General features: G+C 43.6%; 1 protein-coding gene across 12 annotated transcripts in view; it reads right to left on the reverse strand.

Moving 5' to 3' along the window:
* huwe1 (HECT, UBA and WWE domain containing E3 ubiquitin protein ligase 1) overlaps window positions 1-15,361 on the reverse strand; it is a 64,851-nt gene continuing 49,490 nt past the window's right edge. For 8 of the 12 annotated variants that reach the window (XM_061774959.1, XM_061774979.1, XM_061774898.1 and 5 more), the window contains 25 exons: window positions 14,839-14,999; window positions 14,690-14,732; window positions 12,682-13,065; window positions 12,299-12,506; window positions 12,080-12,204; window positions 11,731-11,951; window positions 11,236-11,627; window positions 10,500-11,142; window positions 9,688-10,384; window positions 9,500-9,594; window positions 9,218-9,374; window positions 9,001-9,133; window positions 8,624-8,838; window positions 8,322-8,542; window positions 7,636-7,735; window positions 7,073-7,222; window positions 3,361-3,606; window positions 2,988-3,105; window positions 2,749-2,889; window positions 2,375-2,662; window positions 2,189-2,294; window positions 1,857-1,974; window positions 1,123-1,304; window positions 849-1,039; window positions 1-762 (listed from right to left, as the gene is read on the reverse strand). In XM_061774959.1, the coding sequence (XP_061630943.1) occupies window positions 660-762; window positions 849-1,039; window positions 1,123-1,304; window positions 1,857-1,974; window positions 2,189-2,294; window positions 2,375-2,662; window positions 2,749-2,889; window positions 2,988-3,105; window positions 3,361-3,606; window positions 7,073-7,222; window positions 7,636-7,735; window positions 8,322-8,542; window positions 8,624-8,838; window positions 9,001-9,133; window positions 9,218-9,374; window positions 9,500-9,594; window positions 9,688-10,384; window positions 10,500-11,142; window positions 11,236-11,627; window positions 11,731-11,951; window positions 12,080-12,204; window positions 12,299-12,506; window positions 12,682-13,065; window positions 14,690-14,732; window positions 14,839-14,999 (5,438 nt within the window). In that variant the 3' untranslated portion in view covers window positions 1-659. The remainder of the gene's footprint in view (window positions 763-848; window positions 1,040-1,122; window positions 1,305-1,856; window positions 1,975-2,188; window positions 2,295-2,374; window positions 2,663-2,748; window positions 2,890-2,987; window positions 3,106-3,360; window positions 3,607-7,072; window positions 7,223-7,635; window positions 7,736-8,321; window positions 8,543-8,623; window positions 8,839-9,000; window positions 9,134-9,217; window positions 9,375-9,499; window positions 9,595-9,687; window positions 10,385-10,499; window positions 11,143-11,235; window positions 11,628-11,730; window positions 11,952-12,079; window positions 12,205-12,298; window positions 12,507-12,681; window positions 13,066-14,689; window positions 14,733-14,838; window positions 15,000-15,361) is intronic. The other 4 variants (XM_061774969.1, XM_061774999.1, XM_061774988.1 and 1 more) reach the window with 3 other exon arrangements.

The raw sequence follows: 15,361 nt of genomic DNA on the forward strand, positions 1-15,361 counted from the left end.
TTTATGATGAATGTTTTTTAATCTCCTTCAGGTTTCTGCTTCAAATGTACCATCCTTCCCTAAAAATGCCACAAAATCTTTCTGAAAAGTGCATTTTTGTGAATTTCTCAAGTTGTTCATACAGCCTCACAAGAAAACGTGTCAAGGCTTGTGAGGTCAAAAATTTGCAACACCAAACCACCAACGTTTCCCCAAAGGTTTTATAACCATCTTGTTCACACATTCTTTTTTCTTTTTACAGAGCCAGAGAAACAAAAACAAAAGTTGAAACAATAAACTCCCAAACCTTTTGTACAGAGAAAAAAACAAAACTAGATGAAGAAAATGTCTCTTATATTAGTCCATGTTTTAGCCTCTGCATTTGCCCTTTCCATTTAAATTGGGGAGGGACACACAAGCATGTGCGTGTGTGTGTGTGTGTTTGAGAGACTCTCCGTGTGGTATTTAATGTTAGTCAGACCAACCGACTCGCTGGTTCGATTGGTTCTGTATGGACTAGAAACCATTAAGTCTGAGCCATTCAACAGGTAATCCAGTAATATCTAAGCAGGGTGTATGTCTGTGTGAGGTCAAAAATGTAACTATGAATAGTAGTCAGATCTAATTTAGGTGTGTGTGTGTGTGTGTGTGTGTGTGTGTTTGTTTGAAAGAGTCATTGATTAAGCCAGGCCGAATCCCTCAGAGCACTCCTGGATGGCCAGCAGCAGCATGTGTCTCAACTTCTCGTAGCTCTCGTATGCAGGGAGGTCCAGCTGGTTGAAACTACGATCAAACAACACACATTCATTTTCACTCTCTAATTTGAGAAAACAACGTCATGGGTCTTCATTTGTAACAGGTTTGTTTACCAAGTATGAGCAGACGGCAGACGGTCAGTGGAGCGATCGTCGCGGTGGATTTGGAACTTCTGGATGCCGTTCATGCCTTCCAGAGCAGCGAAACCCTGGAGGGGCACTTTGGACGTCCCGGTGACAAACTGTAAGAACTTGGCTCGGTCCGCTTGATCGAAGGAACGCAAGGCCCTCCAGAACCACTGTATCTTGGGTTAAAACGCAAACAAATTGGCAGGTGACTTATGTCATAATGACATCTAAAGGCACAGCCTGCATTCATTTCAAGTACCTGGATGGAACTGGACTGGTATTTGTGGTACTCCGTGTTGGCCTTGAGGTCATCAATATCAATCGTCGGCAGGCCAGAGATGAGCAGCTCCAGCTCCTGCTCGGTGAAGATGGAGATCAACCTCTTGGGGATGATCTCATAAAAGCCCTCAAGGAAAGCGGCCAGCTGCTTGCGGATCGCCCCTGCGCCACATCATTCACGCCTGTTTACCTCTTAACCATCACTTTTAAGACTTCTCATGCACTGTGACCAAAAGGAGTGGGCGACATGGGATCCACACCATAAACTATTTCGTAAAACTTTATTGAAGTGACTGCAGTATTTACTGTGAATTTCATAATTTATATCGCAACACTAAGACACTGACTTATTTTTCACAATATAAGTGCTCAGTGAAAATGTTAGTTCAACAAATGTTTGTTGACCGAAAATTAACAATTAAAATTGTGTAGAAGTGGTTGAGAATTTTCTTTTGCCAATTATTAACCTGTATTAAATGCACAAAGACTTCCACAGAAAATGGCAATATTGTTGAAAGACTTAGTCGTCTTTTGAATGATAATTAAGGCCTTCATATCAGAAAATCTCATTTCAGACTATGGATCACCCTGAATACAGAAACTCTTACCATCTAAAGGTAGTTTTTCTTTGAATTGTAGTACAATTAGAACTAGGCTTATTTCATAGCATTTTCTTTGGAACTAATATAAAAATGTATAAAACCACAATCCTACCTGTCATCTTCATCTGGCAAACCAGGTGCACGTATTCTTTTTTGTTTTCTTCTGTGACCAGTATGTTTGCACCATTTGGCTTGAGGTCTCTAACTTCACATACACCGAACTCTTGGACCTACCCAAAGAGGGGGATGATGTTTAAATTCACTTGCCTCGCGGTGTTTCACCTTTACTTTTGCAATTCAACCACGGCACCCATTATCACATTGCCACACAGAAAATGACTCCTCGGGGACACTCTTGTTCAAGTGCCTGAGACCCAATCTTGAGCATGAGAATTCATTTTCCACTTGAAAATAATTATAACAATGAAGAGACATGACACCAACCTCTGTGCTGAATGTGAGCTCATAGCCCAAGGTGGACACATCGTTCTCCAACAAGTATACCAAACCCTGGAAGAAGGGGTAGTCCTCACTCTCCATGTCAGTGTACCTGGAACAGAAACGAGAAATATACCAATACATTTATTAGCTATTTGGATTTTGTCGGAATATGCTTCCCGTCACCATTACCTGACACTCTTGCCCAGAATGTGCTTGTAAAAGCTGCGAGTGAAGTAGCACTCCAATAACCGGTTATCATAGACCGCCTTGGCCACCACCCGGCCCACAAACTTGAAGTAGCTCAGGTGGTTGGGGTTGCAGTGGGATGAGGGATTGATGGTGTAGGTAACCCTATCTCCAGGCGACGTGCGGAACAGGGCGTACATTGGGTTGAACATCTCACGGGAGATGATCATGTACCATTCCCTCAGCAGGCCGCCGGCATCCTGGCCCTCCTCTCCTTCAAAGACAATGTACCTGGCAAAAGAAAGGGGGCGGAACGTTCAGGTGCATCTGGGTGGATGAGACTCAAAGAAATGTTGGCAATGGAAGTGGAAGCGCACAGTCTGTTCTTCATGTCCTCTGGGCTCTTGCGATGTAATTCTCTGTAGGAGTCCTCAAACACGTGATCTCTTCTCACATGCACGGCCATGTCCTCTTTCCTTAGGCCTTCGTCAAGGCGTTCCAGCTCCTGGCGGAAATACCTGCATGATAAACAACAGGTCAGACACTCAGAAAGCCACTAACTGAGCACAGGTATAAAAAAAAAGAAAAAAGAAAAAAAGAAACGAATTTCCCTTACTTCCTCTTTACATCAAAGTCCAGGATGCGTATGTAATCAACCAAGACTGCAAAGGGTCCATCAGCCAAATGAGTTGTGGACTGACGCAGAATCTGGTTGAGCACTGTGCGGTGCGTTTCTACATACAAGCAGAAATTAAACTCATGTTACACACAATGTGCAAAATCTTTTCTCTCCCCTTTACATCTAATAGACCTTTTGATTAATTTACTGATGATACCTACTCAGAGAAACGGGTAAGTCTCTGGATAAAGGTGGCCCTAGTTCATTGCTTAACTATAAATAGCCCCCAAGAGTATCCACATTACAAAAAATAATAATAATCGCATTGAAAAATTGGTTTAGCTAAAGATCCATGAGAAATCTGGCTCACCGGCAAATCGGAGGAACTTCTGGGTGTCTGGTGGCAGGTTTGAAGAGATGTGCATGGAGGACGGTTCCCGGGAAAAAAACGGGTCTAGGGATGACGGTGTAGCTGGTGTAAGCGGTGCTGGGGACAGTGGCGGAGGCTCATCCTTGATGTGAGAAAGCTGGCTCTCCCGAGTGTCCCGAACAGGGGGTTTGCTCTCTCGCTCGGTAGCGTGCACAAGGAAGAATGCCTCCACAGCAGGCTGGAGAACTGAGAGATACGGAGTGATCACAATAGATATAATAAAAACAAACTGTAATGAATTTACAAAACAACGGTAGCCGGCAAATGTAAGACTTTATCCCGTTATCCCATTTCCCCTCAGGAAAAAAATAATCAAGTACTTCATTTCATAGATGGTATTGTGGACTTTACAGAGTTAATACCGGACCCAATTTGAAATCCATTGTTAAGCAAAACAGCAGCACCTACTGAGGCAAAATCAAGTGAAGATGAACTTAAAGTGAACTCCGTTTTCAATGACGTTTGGTCTTGGTTTCAATTTGAGTAACATAAGATACAACTTTCGATAATCATTTGCAGATTTATATATTTTTACAAATCATAATTTCAACATAGGCCGCCATTGGTTTTTTCCGTCGCAGTGCATTTTGGGTAGTGACGTCAAATGGGGATGTGGCCGACGCCCGGAGTTTTTAGCAGTAGCCACAGTAGCAGCCCCTGGCAGCGATGAATGCTGTTCAGGCACTTCAGTTCGAGCCAGTGTGATCAGGGAAATGAGGAAGACAAGAAATGAGGATGAAGATGATGGGTGTGAAGAAACTCGAGTTGGTCATATTCAGTGGTGTATTTGTAGCTACTGCTAAAGTGGGCTGATCAAGGCACGTGGCCAGCACCTCCTGTCTTTCGCTAAAACATGGCGGCGATAGTGTATAAAATTATGGTCTAAAAAAATAAATAATAATTTGGTTTTTTTTAACTTATAGGAGTAAATTCTAAATATATACCACTGTATTTCAGTTGTAGCGGTCAATAGTTAATTAAATGTATTGGTCATTTCAATCGGCGCTCACTTTAAAGTATGTGAAGACATTCAACTCAACTCATGTGCTTGGCCTAAAATGTTGAACAGGTACATGTTTATGTTCTGGGGAGCCATTGGTTCTGAACCATTCTTGAAAGAAAATTAGGAAAAAAAAAAAAACTTTTTATTGGGATTTCAATTAAACTAAGGTATTTCAGAAGAGCACATCATGAAACAAAAAACAAAAACAAAAAAATCAGATGGTCACCAGAGTCAGTCATTTTACCAAGCATTGGCAGTAATTTACAAATTCTGCTAGTTGTGCTATGAGCACAACTGAAAGTTACAGTCCCCTCCAAAAAGTATTGGAAGGGCAATTCCTTTGTTTTCGTTGTATACTGAAGACATTTTTTACTTTTTTTTTTTTTTAAGGATGGCAAAATCTTTGTCATGTATTATTCCCTTAATTCTGAATTTCTTTCATTCTCCATCAGCACATTAGGTAAACATCTAATTATATTTCACCAACAGAAAACAGTCGTCTTTTGCTTCATTGTGTTCTGTTAAGAACCGTAGGAGTTACAAGGCTGTCATCACAAAGTACACAGCATAGATTGTTCAGAAATAAAGTTTGGTTACATTAATCTTAAAATACAACAAAACAATTCAGTGCAATAAATTAAAGCAGTTTTTGTTCATTTAACTTTTATAGGGTGTGAATACCTTTTTTTAAGTTAAGATTTATGGGGAAAGAAAATTGTAAAAAAAAAAATTTATTAGCACTCCAATATATGTTGCGACTGGAGCAAGATTGTATGATTTCACTTACGACTTGCTTAAACCAAATAATGACTCGACTTGCTTGAAATTTAGTGACTACTCGACTTGACTTGATTTTTTTCCCCAAAAGTGACTTGGAGGTTATGACTTGAGACTTACTTGGGACTTGCACATATGACTTACTCCCAGCTCTAACTATATTCATCCATCCATTTTCCGTACCCCTTATCCTCACTCGGGTCGCGGGTATGCTGGAGCCTATCCCAGCTAACTGCGGGCGGGAGGCGGGGTACACCCTGAACTGGTCGCCAGCCAATCGCAGGCCAAATATAAACAAACAACCATTCGCTCTCACATACATACCTACGGACAATTTAGAGTCTTCAATCAACCTACTCTGCGTTTATGGGATGTGGGAGGAAACCGGAGTACCCATGCAGGCACGGGGAGAACATGCAAACTCCACACAGGCGAGGCCGGATTTGAACCCGGGTCCTCAGAACTGTGAGGCGGATGTGCTAACCATTTTCTCACCATGCGCACACGCACGCACACACAACACACACACTATATTGCCACAAGTATTCGCTCACCTGCCTTGACTCACATTTGGACATCCCATTCCTAATCCATAGGGTTCAATATGACGTTGGCCCACCCTTTGCAGCTATGACAGCTTCAACTCATCTGGGAAGGTTGTCCACAAGGTTTAATTTTATGGGTATTTTTGACCATTCTTCCAGAAGCGCATTTGTGAGATCACACACTGATGTTGGATGAGAAGGCCTGGCTCTCAGTCTTCACTCTAATTCATCCTAAAAGTGTTCTATCGGGTTGAGGTCAGGACTTTGTGCAGGCGAGTCAAGTTCATCCACAGCAGACTCATCCATGTCTTTATGGACCTTGCCTTGTGGACTGGTCATGTTGGAAGAGGAAGGGGCCATCTCCAAATTGTTCACACATTGTTGGGAGCATGGAGTTCAAAATCTCTTTGTATGCTGAAGTATTCGGAGTTCCTTTCACTGGAACTAAGGGGCCAAGTCCAGTTTCTGAAGAGCAACCCCACACCACCAAACTTTACACAATGTCACTCAAGTACCGCACTACTGGCAACCGCCAAACCCAGACTCGTCCAACAGATTGCCAGATAGAGACGTCTAATTCGTCACTCCAGAGAGACGTCGCCACTGCTCTAGAGTCCAGTGGTGGCCTGCTTTACACCAGTGCATCCGACGCTTTGCAATTGCACTTCGTGAAATATGGTAACGGCTTGGATGCAGTTGCTCGGCCAGTTTACGTGGCCTACCACTTCGCGGCTGAGTTGCTGTCTTTCCCAAACACTTCCACATTTTTACAATACAGCTCACAGTCAACTGTGGAGTATTTAAGAGCGAGGAAATTTCACAACTGGAATCGTATCACCGTCCCACATGAGAATTTACTGAGCTCCTGAGAGCCATTCTTTCACAAATATTTGTAAAAACAGTCTGCATGCCTAGGTGCTTGATTTTATACACCTGTGGCAATGGAAGTAATTGGAATACCTGATTCCGATTATTGGGATGGATGAGCTAATATTTTTGGCAATACTACACACACGGCAGTTGAACAAAGTATTTAACATGTCACCATTTTTCTCACTAAATATACTTCCAAAGGTGCTACGGATCTGAAAATTTCACCATCTCAACTTTGCCGGGGAAAAGAACAAACATCATCGTAGACAAACATCACATTAAACCACATGGGATATCACTTAAAATCATATGTGAGTCAAGGCAGGTGCACAAATACTTTTTAGTGTATGTTTTTATATTTTACAAAATAAAGTGTCATGTGTAATTCTGGAGAGAGGCCATTTAGACTTCTCAAGGAACCACAGACAGCCTTTCTAATGAAGATACCACTTACCCAATACAGCATGCTGGTCATGGGACTCTTCCAGCTCTTTCAAGCATTCCCCGAGCATATCCCACAGCTCATCCAGCAGGAGCTGTTCGCTGAGCAGAGGGAGGTCTGGGAGTTTCTCTTCACTTTCAGCCTGGCCATTTCCTACTTCATCTGACGGAAAGTATTACCCAATAATTTAGCTACTGCATTCACTGCACACCATTAAGCCAGGCAGAAACAACTTTACTAACACATCTGATGACTCATTGAGGCAATCTGTACTTTTAAGGTTACAAATTGTTAATTGTTTCGGTTTTGATTTAAGTGTAACATATTTGTTATTGTGGAGATAAACAAATACTGCTTGAGAAAATAGCAATAAATTAGTCCCTGTAAAGCAGGTGAAACAGCTGCTTCAAAACAACACAAATCAATAGAAACGTTGGCAAATCCTGATTATTTTATCGAGCTTTATTGTCAATTTATAAACAATTTTAAGAACTAATTCTCTGCCCATAAACATATCAGAAATTAAACAAATGTCCTCTGAGGATTCAAACATTATAAGGGTGTGAATGACTCACCCAGTGTTGAAGAGTCCAGCTCCATTGATGGTTGGTCGACATCCATTGGCGAGTCATCTCGGTGAGCTGCCTGGGCCTCTGACACTGATTGCATTTCAGACTGTAGAGACCCAATCAGTGAGGGCCAGAACGACAGGATGGGAAACAAGAAAAATTATTAGAATTACATTTTAGCTATTTATCTTGACTGATATATATTGCCATGCAATAAGACATTCCCGATCCAATGACAAAGGCACTGGGCCTTGCGCAGGTATGGATAAAGCACAAACCAACATCAGCCACCCACCACAGATGATGATGATGATGATGAAGATCAGGGGGTTAAATAGTTTGGAGCAGGCACATTCAGCTTTCACAAACAATCATGCTGAGACATTGATAGCATATATGGTGGATCACTGACATCTGTTTCTGAACAGAGTCATAAAACAATTCTTCAGAAAACAAGTTGTTATCATGACGTATCTAAAATAATCCCCCCCTCCCTCTCATAGCAGGCAGCTGCATCCAAGTAAATTGGTCAGCTTATGACAAAAAAGCAAATACATATCATGGCAAAGTCAATTGGCTCAAAGCATGTCAGTGGCTGCCAGAATTTTTATCAAATCTATGACATCACAATAAATGTGTTTATAAAGATATACTGTTCAAATGTGTCTGCTGTCAATGCGGCCCATGCTAACCGTGGCAGCAGCAGCTGTGCCAGCAGGGGGAGCAGCACCAGCAGGGGCATGAGACGCTGCGACTGACGATCCGGCGGTGACGGCGGCAGCGAGCGGTGGCGCCTGTGTGAGCCGGCGTGCCCGCTGACCCTCTCTCACCATCTGGATGATGGCGTCAGCCTCTGCCTCAAGTTGACGGACGGCAGCCTGAATGCTGCTGGCTGAGCCCAGGCTGGTCGACCCTGGCCATTGAGCAAGAGGGGGGGTTTATCATTGCATACCTTTATATGCATAATGGTTTCTACAGTGTATAATTCTCTCACCTATTCGCCCAGTCTGTTTGGCTTTCTTGTTGGCACGGCGCGTGTCCTCACGTAGCTGGATAATAACCTGCAACACTCGCAAGAAAAATTTCTGCGTAGACGTCTTGGAGGTTAGTGAACTCATACAGGGTAGTTGTAGTTCTCGTCCGCCAAGCGTTCGCTTCTGTGCAGCCACAATTACGACACTTTCTGCTCCGTCAAACCTGTGCCCCGAACAACAAACACATTTAAGGTAAAGGAAATTGTAGATGCAACAAACGACGCCACTTGAAGACAACTGAGTGACAACTGAGTGTTATTTACATGTCACAATCAGCAATATTTTGTAAAACTGTATTGTCACCAATCACTGGGTACCTAAGTTGTCACTGGCTTACCTGCTGGTCATTTTCCCCTTCAGTCTGGCAGAGATTGAGGAATCATCAGGAGGTGCATCGGGGGAATGAGACTCTGCGTGTGCTCGTCTCTGCTGCTCCAAGTTGTACTCTCGAAGTTCAGCCAGTAGTGTACCTGAGAGAGTAGGGATTTGAAATGTGTAAGGAAAGCTTATGAGGCTTTGCTAAAAATATGAGTGTGTATCTGCAGAGCACTGACCAATCTGTTTGCACAGGGTATAACCAAGATGTCTTGCTCCACTGAGCAGCAGTCTTAGCACAGTGTCTCTGGTGGAACAATCTCCTCTGGATAACTGAAGTAAAATATTGGCTGCATCCTCCAGACCCTCCTCTGAACACGAATGAGAAGTCAACACCTTAAAAAGACAGGAGTGCAGGGTGTAAACTTTGTAAAAATAGGTAACACACAACTGATGACATTGATCTACAAGTTGCTTAAAGACTAACTTTAACGAAACCTTCACACAGCCTTCTCTCGTACCTCCACTGAAAGCTGAAGCTGTTTCTCTGTAAGTCCTGCAGAAGCAATCTTGTTGTCGCTGTCTGTGCTCATCGAAGAGCTCTTCATTTTTGCTGCTTTGGCAGAATTAAATACACTATTTATAACCATTTCTTTTTAGAGAGAGAGCTGTATAGCTGACAAATTTTCACAGGATTTCACTGCTCTACCTGTGAAGACTGCTCCAGTGGATGTTGGTAATGGTGTGGAAGCTGCAAACATTAATAGACTTGCCCCTGAGGAGGTGCTCTGGGTTCCAGATCCCCCAGAGGCCACTGTGCCCACAGCAGTGGGCTGGATGTTTGATGCTGCTGCACCCTGTGTAGTGACAGGGGCTGTGGATCCTGAGCTGGGGTTGGCCGCCTGTGGAGTAGCATGGCCAGCAGGCACCTCTGTGGCCTTGTTGTCAGGCAGGGCAATGGATATGAGAGAGAGCAGACGCAGCAGCTTCTCAGTAAGCAAGGAGCTTCGCCTGATTACGGGATGGGACAACATGTTCATTAACTGGCCAAGCGGGGAAGTCTCCAGGCTTAATTGAAGTCCCTCAGTCTCTGCATTGGCCCCTAAAGGCATGGTCTTCATTGAGGCTTTTCCTTTGCGACTGACATTCATGTTGTCCAGCTTTACAAGGAGGTCCCAAAAATCAGTGGAGATTCCTAGAGACTGGGGAGTGGCGGTCGAGGACCCAAAAGCGTTCTGTGTGCCGGAAGCATTGGAGTTTGGGTTGTTTAGCGCCTGTGAACTTGACCTTGATCCTCCACCCATACCACCCACGCCTGAGGAGCTTGAACAAAGACGGGCCTCAAGGTCAGAGGATGACACAGACAGGTCCTTACAACGCTGCTGGGTGAAATGGCTGGGGAACACCTGTTGTGACAGAAAAAAGTAATTCAGTAAGCATGCCTTGACTCACACAAACAATACAGGAAAAGAAAAAAAAAGAAGGTACAAAAACAGATTTCAATAAATATCTGTGACTCACCTTCGCTAGCTGGATGAGTGTGTCTAACACATGTCGACAGACCACAGGGGCAGCTTGCGGGTGGATGTGTACAGTGGAGCCTCCACCTCCAGCGCATGTGACCCCTGCAGCAGCTCCAGACACACCACCTCCCAGGGCTCCAGATGCTGCAGAACCTGCAGCTGAGTGCCGGTCAGCATGCTTCCTACCAGATACTCGTTGGATCTGGAAGATGTTAGTCCGGCAGCCCAAGGCCGCATCCATAGACACAGAGAGCCAAGATAGTTGGCTGGAACTGCGTGACTCCACTCTGTTTAGAAGCTCTAGTGAGGAAGAGGAGGAAGAGGAGAGAGAGGAGGGAGCTGAACCTTTTCCCCCACAGCCTCCCTGGGAGCTCCTTTTCCCACGAGAATCTTCAAGACGCGAGGACTCCACACACACCTCACTCTCACTGCTGCGTTGGAGGATGGACAAAAGGCTGCGAATGACCCACCCACGAGTCTGAGAGTGGTAGCAAAGATTCCTGAGCACACGGTGTAGACGGCTGGTGTTAAGCTTCGGTTCATCCACAAATAGCAAAACCAGCAGACAGGACAAGGCCTCATGGTCCAACAACAACCGACCGCGCAGGCGCAACAAAGAATCCACACTGGAACTGGATGGTCTGAGGGAAAAAAATAAAATAAAATAAACTTTCCAACACCTAAAATTTTCCATTAACAAAAAGTTTAAAAGTATATGAATTTGTCTCTCTTACCTATGGTTAGAGCCACCCCCCATCTGAAATGTGCTTCCTCTCTGCACAGCAAGTCGGGTGTACTGAACGCCACGATTGCTCCCTAACCGACTGGTGAAGGCTGGCGAGCGTAGGATGGCCGACAGAGCTGATGTTGAACTATGACCAAAGAGCCTCTCGTGCATCAGTTGCCTTTGTCGTGCTTCTTGCTCTCGGCGCAATGCTGCTGCTTCAGCAGCAATGTCAGGTGGCATGACGGCCAACACACTGTCCTCCATGTCTTCCAGTACACTACGTCGGAGCTCCGAGGGTAGCGTCTGAATGAAGGTAACTGGGTCCAGAGGAGTATCTCCCTGTGTAGGCTGTTGGGAAACCTCCCTGCGTTGCTGCTCGGCTCGTTGCTGGGCAAGGACCTGAAATAATCAATGGCAAACTCAGTTGAACATTTTGCTCTATCAAATCACATTGTGTCTCATTTCATATCCTTTTACATTCAGCAATCCTATTATTTCTCACCTCCTCCTGAATGGCAGGTGGCAATGCAGCCAGGAACTCAGGGCTGACCTCTGTAACCCCCGGTCCTGTGAGTACAGGCGCAGTAGAAGAGGGCAGGCTGGTGGCAGCAGCTGAGCGGGATGGTGGTCTAATTCCCAACTGATTTTGAAGCACTTCTCTACGAATGTCCTCAGGAAGAGCTGCCAGGAAAGATGGATCCACACCCTCGGGAAGACTGATTCCTGCAAAGACAAAAAACAACTTTTGAGATATCACGACCATGACGTCATTCTGGTGGTATCAAAGTTTGCGTATGCGTTCAAAAAACAGAACAAAAAAAACCCCCAAAAAACAAAACAATCATCTTTACCTGCAAGTGGGTCTTCTTCTTCATTGCTTGTGGATGGGAGAGGCTCTTCTTGGATAGCCTGGGATTGGCTGTCAGCACTGTCACTCCTGATGATTGCTTCACCAGCAGATGAGACTGAAGTGGAGCTAATCAAATGAAGATAATTTCTTAAGAACACATAGATTTTTCCATTTAAAATCAACATATTGATAGCACATTCATAAACAAAAAAGAACTCACCCAGTATCTGCGTCGGTCTGCCTGTCAGTCAACACACTCTCCCCACTGCCAGACAGATCCTGAGACACAAGGGCAGTCTGAGTAGGGTTGGAAACAGCTTCTTCTTGTGTGGCAGAGGCAGGGCTGCTTGTATCCATTGGTGACCCCTCCAGTCGTGACACACCACCTACTGTAGGTTCTGAGGTCTCTGCAATATCTGGGCTAGAGGCTGGGAGGAAAAAGTGTTTGCAAGGGGTAAGAGATTGTCACTACAGCGTTTGAGTTATTATGGAAATCATTTTCAAGCTATTCTGAAAATTGTGCCGATACTAAGCACTGATAACAGTATAAATTACGCAGGCATCCTTACTCATGGACAATCTGCATTAAGAGAGTTAGTCTACCTTCCCTGACTTCATCCAACGCTCCTCCTCCACCACCACCACCACTTTCTGCTCCACTGCTTCTCTCACCGATTGTGGGTGCTGGGGACATTTCCATCTGAGATGCTTCTGCTTCACTGTTAGGCCTGTCAGCAGCAGACAAGGGTGGAAGGCGCGCCCCTGCCAGAGCTGCCAGTGAGCTGGCATGTGACTCAGCCAATAGCAGGCCAGCCATTGGTTGGTGGACTTGTTGATCAATTGTAAGTTCCGAGGTATCTATGACCTGTTCATGTGGAGCTGGGGTAGTGGGAGTAACCTCTCCAGAAGGTGGAGCAGTGAGGAAACCTTCTGACACCCTGGGTGGCTCCAGACAAGACACTGCACCTCCTTGAGACTGCTCACCCTCTAAAAACAGACAATGGTATGGGAACATGTAAAAGAAGGGATGAATTATTAACAAGATGCATTACTTAATTCGGTGATTAAATACATATTTTGAAATATTTAAAAACCCATAAAACCATTGTAAACAGCAATGTATAGTCCCCAAAAACATTCCAACAGTGAGGAAAATCAGCTTAAAGATGTGACAAAACATGCACAATAGAACACATGACCACAATGACAGGGCTCATGCTCTGAAAAAGATATACATTCTTGACAGGGTGAAGATTGGCACACAAAAAAACCTGACAACGGCTACATTCTGTCACAAAGCCTTTGAAGTACTTAAACCTATTACAAGGACATTAAAAATACTACAGTAAGCTTTAAAGATCAGTTAAATACTGCACCCATGCAGAACAGACCAGAAACCTACCAATGTAATTGTGGTGCATTTGTATGTACAGTATTGTCTCATGCGAAAGTACATATCTTACGATTTACAATTTTACAACGCAATCAATGTAAATATTTGCCCTTTTCATCTCTCGCAGCACTAAGCTGTTTTGCTTTTTTTTTTTTTTTTTTTTGCACTCATGTAATGTAATGTAATGGTGTCCAAAAGGTAATGGTGTCCAAAAGGTAATGTTCAGTTTTTATTGACATAGTATATTTTTATTATTGGAGTTGTAGTTTTTAACAGTAGTAAAGTCATAGTGCAGCACACAGCAGTTCCTAATATTTTTAAATATCTCAAGTAACGCAGTTAACCGAAATATTAAGTGACAGCTCTCATTATGAAAGTAAGTCTCTGTGCATGTTGCTGCAGGTGCACTGGAATTGTTTATGGACGAGACCAGATAATTTGGTTTTACCTTAACTCTTTGATTTGACTTATGAAGCTAACTTGTTAATGACCATTGAAATAGTTAAGAAATGGTAAAAACACTCCTCAGGGCACTTGAATCAATCGCAACTGGATTGTTCTGGTTGTCTTTGAGGTCGTTTCTCCTAATTATGATAGCGCTGTCCTAACTAAGCCTTGTTGCATGAACTGAAGAAGCCTACTCGGATGAGAAGTGAAACGTCTTCCACCAGAACAGTCCAGTTGCAATCGATTCAATGTAAATGAGAATGAAATGACCTGGATGAATAAGACTTGTCACAGGCACGTAAAAACACAGCAGCCATAATTTTTTGTTTGCAGATGGGCCACACGGTTTCACATTAAATTTCAGACAAGAGATTGCAGGACAAAAAAAACAAAAAAGGAAAATATACATGTTGTCAAATGATTCTACTGAGGAAGGCAGTAAGTTGTATAGTTATCTCCTGAACGGGGTGTACAATCCCCAACAACAACACAACTTACTACCTCACCACAGCACAACCGGTTTCAAAATAATGTAATACATGCATTTTTATAGCAAATGTTTGCTTTTTGATGATAATATGCCTAAGACGCTGTGGCGTTGCCATAAGAAAGACAGTAGGCTGTATAGTTATCTCCCAGATCTGGTGTGATCCTAAAACTATACAAACTACTACCTCATCCCAGAGCAGGCACTGTTGACTCTTGATGCCTCGTGATTTCTGCCCATTTAAATCAAAAGACAACAGTAAAACCTTTCCAACTGATCAGTACCTGCAGTGTTTTCGGCACCATTAATTGTCCCCAATCCAGAACCCTACAGATATGAAAGACAACAAAGATAAAACATGTTTGTCATTGAAGTTCTCAAGTCATCTCCCAGTGTGTATAATAAGGTAAACAATCAATTAAAATGTGCAAACCTGCAGGCTCTGTTCTCTGGTCTGCTCTGCTCCAGAGGCCCTCCGCTCATTTTGCTTGGACTCCTCCTCCTCAGCCAGCTGCCGCCTACGCTTCTCCCTACGCTCTTCTAACTCCTCATCTCGCAAACCTTCCAGATGCTGCAGGATTGGAACCTTCACGACTGAAAAGCACAAAACAGATTGCACTTTGTCTTAGCTGTTGCTATGACTTATAAGGTGAAATGAGTTCTTGTACACATACTATATTAATTGCAGAACATATAAAATGCGTTATTGATGCTAACTCAACCACCAAAGTAAGAGTGTACTTCATAGTACGGTTGGACGTTATGGCCTTAAAATAAAAAGATTTTTTTTAAACAAAAAGGTGATTCCTTTTTATTGACTCCCCCTTTCACCTATCAAAATAAGCAAATGAAATTCTAAACTTGTTTTGCTTTTTGGGTTTCCCCCTTTTGGGATTTGCTTTATCTCTCGATACCAAACAAGCTTTGTAACATTTATTTTCCCGGCCTTAACGTGC

The sequence above is a fragment of the Phyllopteryx taeniolatus genome, chromosome 1, assembly GCF_024500385.1.
Source record: "Phyllopteryx taeniolatus isolate TA_2022b chromosome 1, UOR_Ptae_1.2, whole genome shotgun sequence".
Classification (NCBI taxonomy): Eukaryota; Metazoa; Chordata; class Actinopteri; order Syngnathiformes; family Syngnathidae; genus Phyllopteryx; species Phyllopteryx taeniolatus.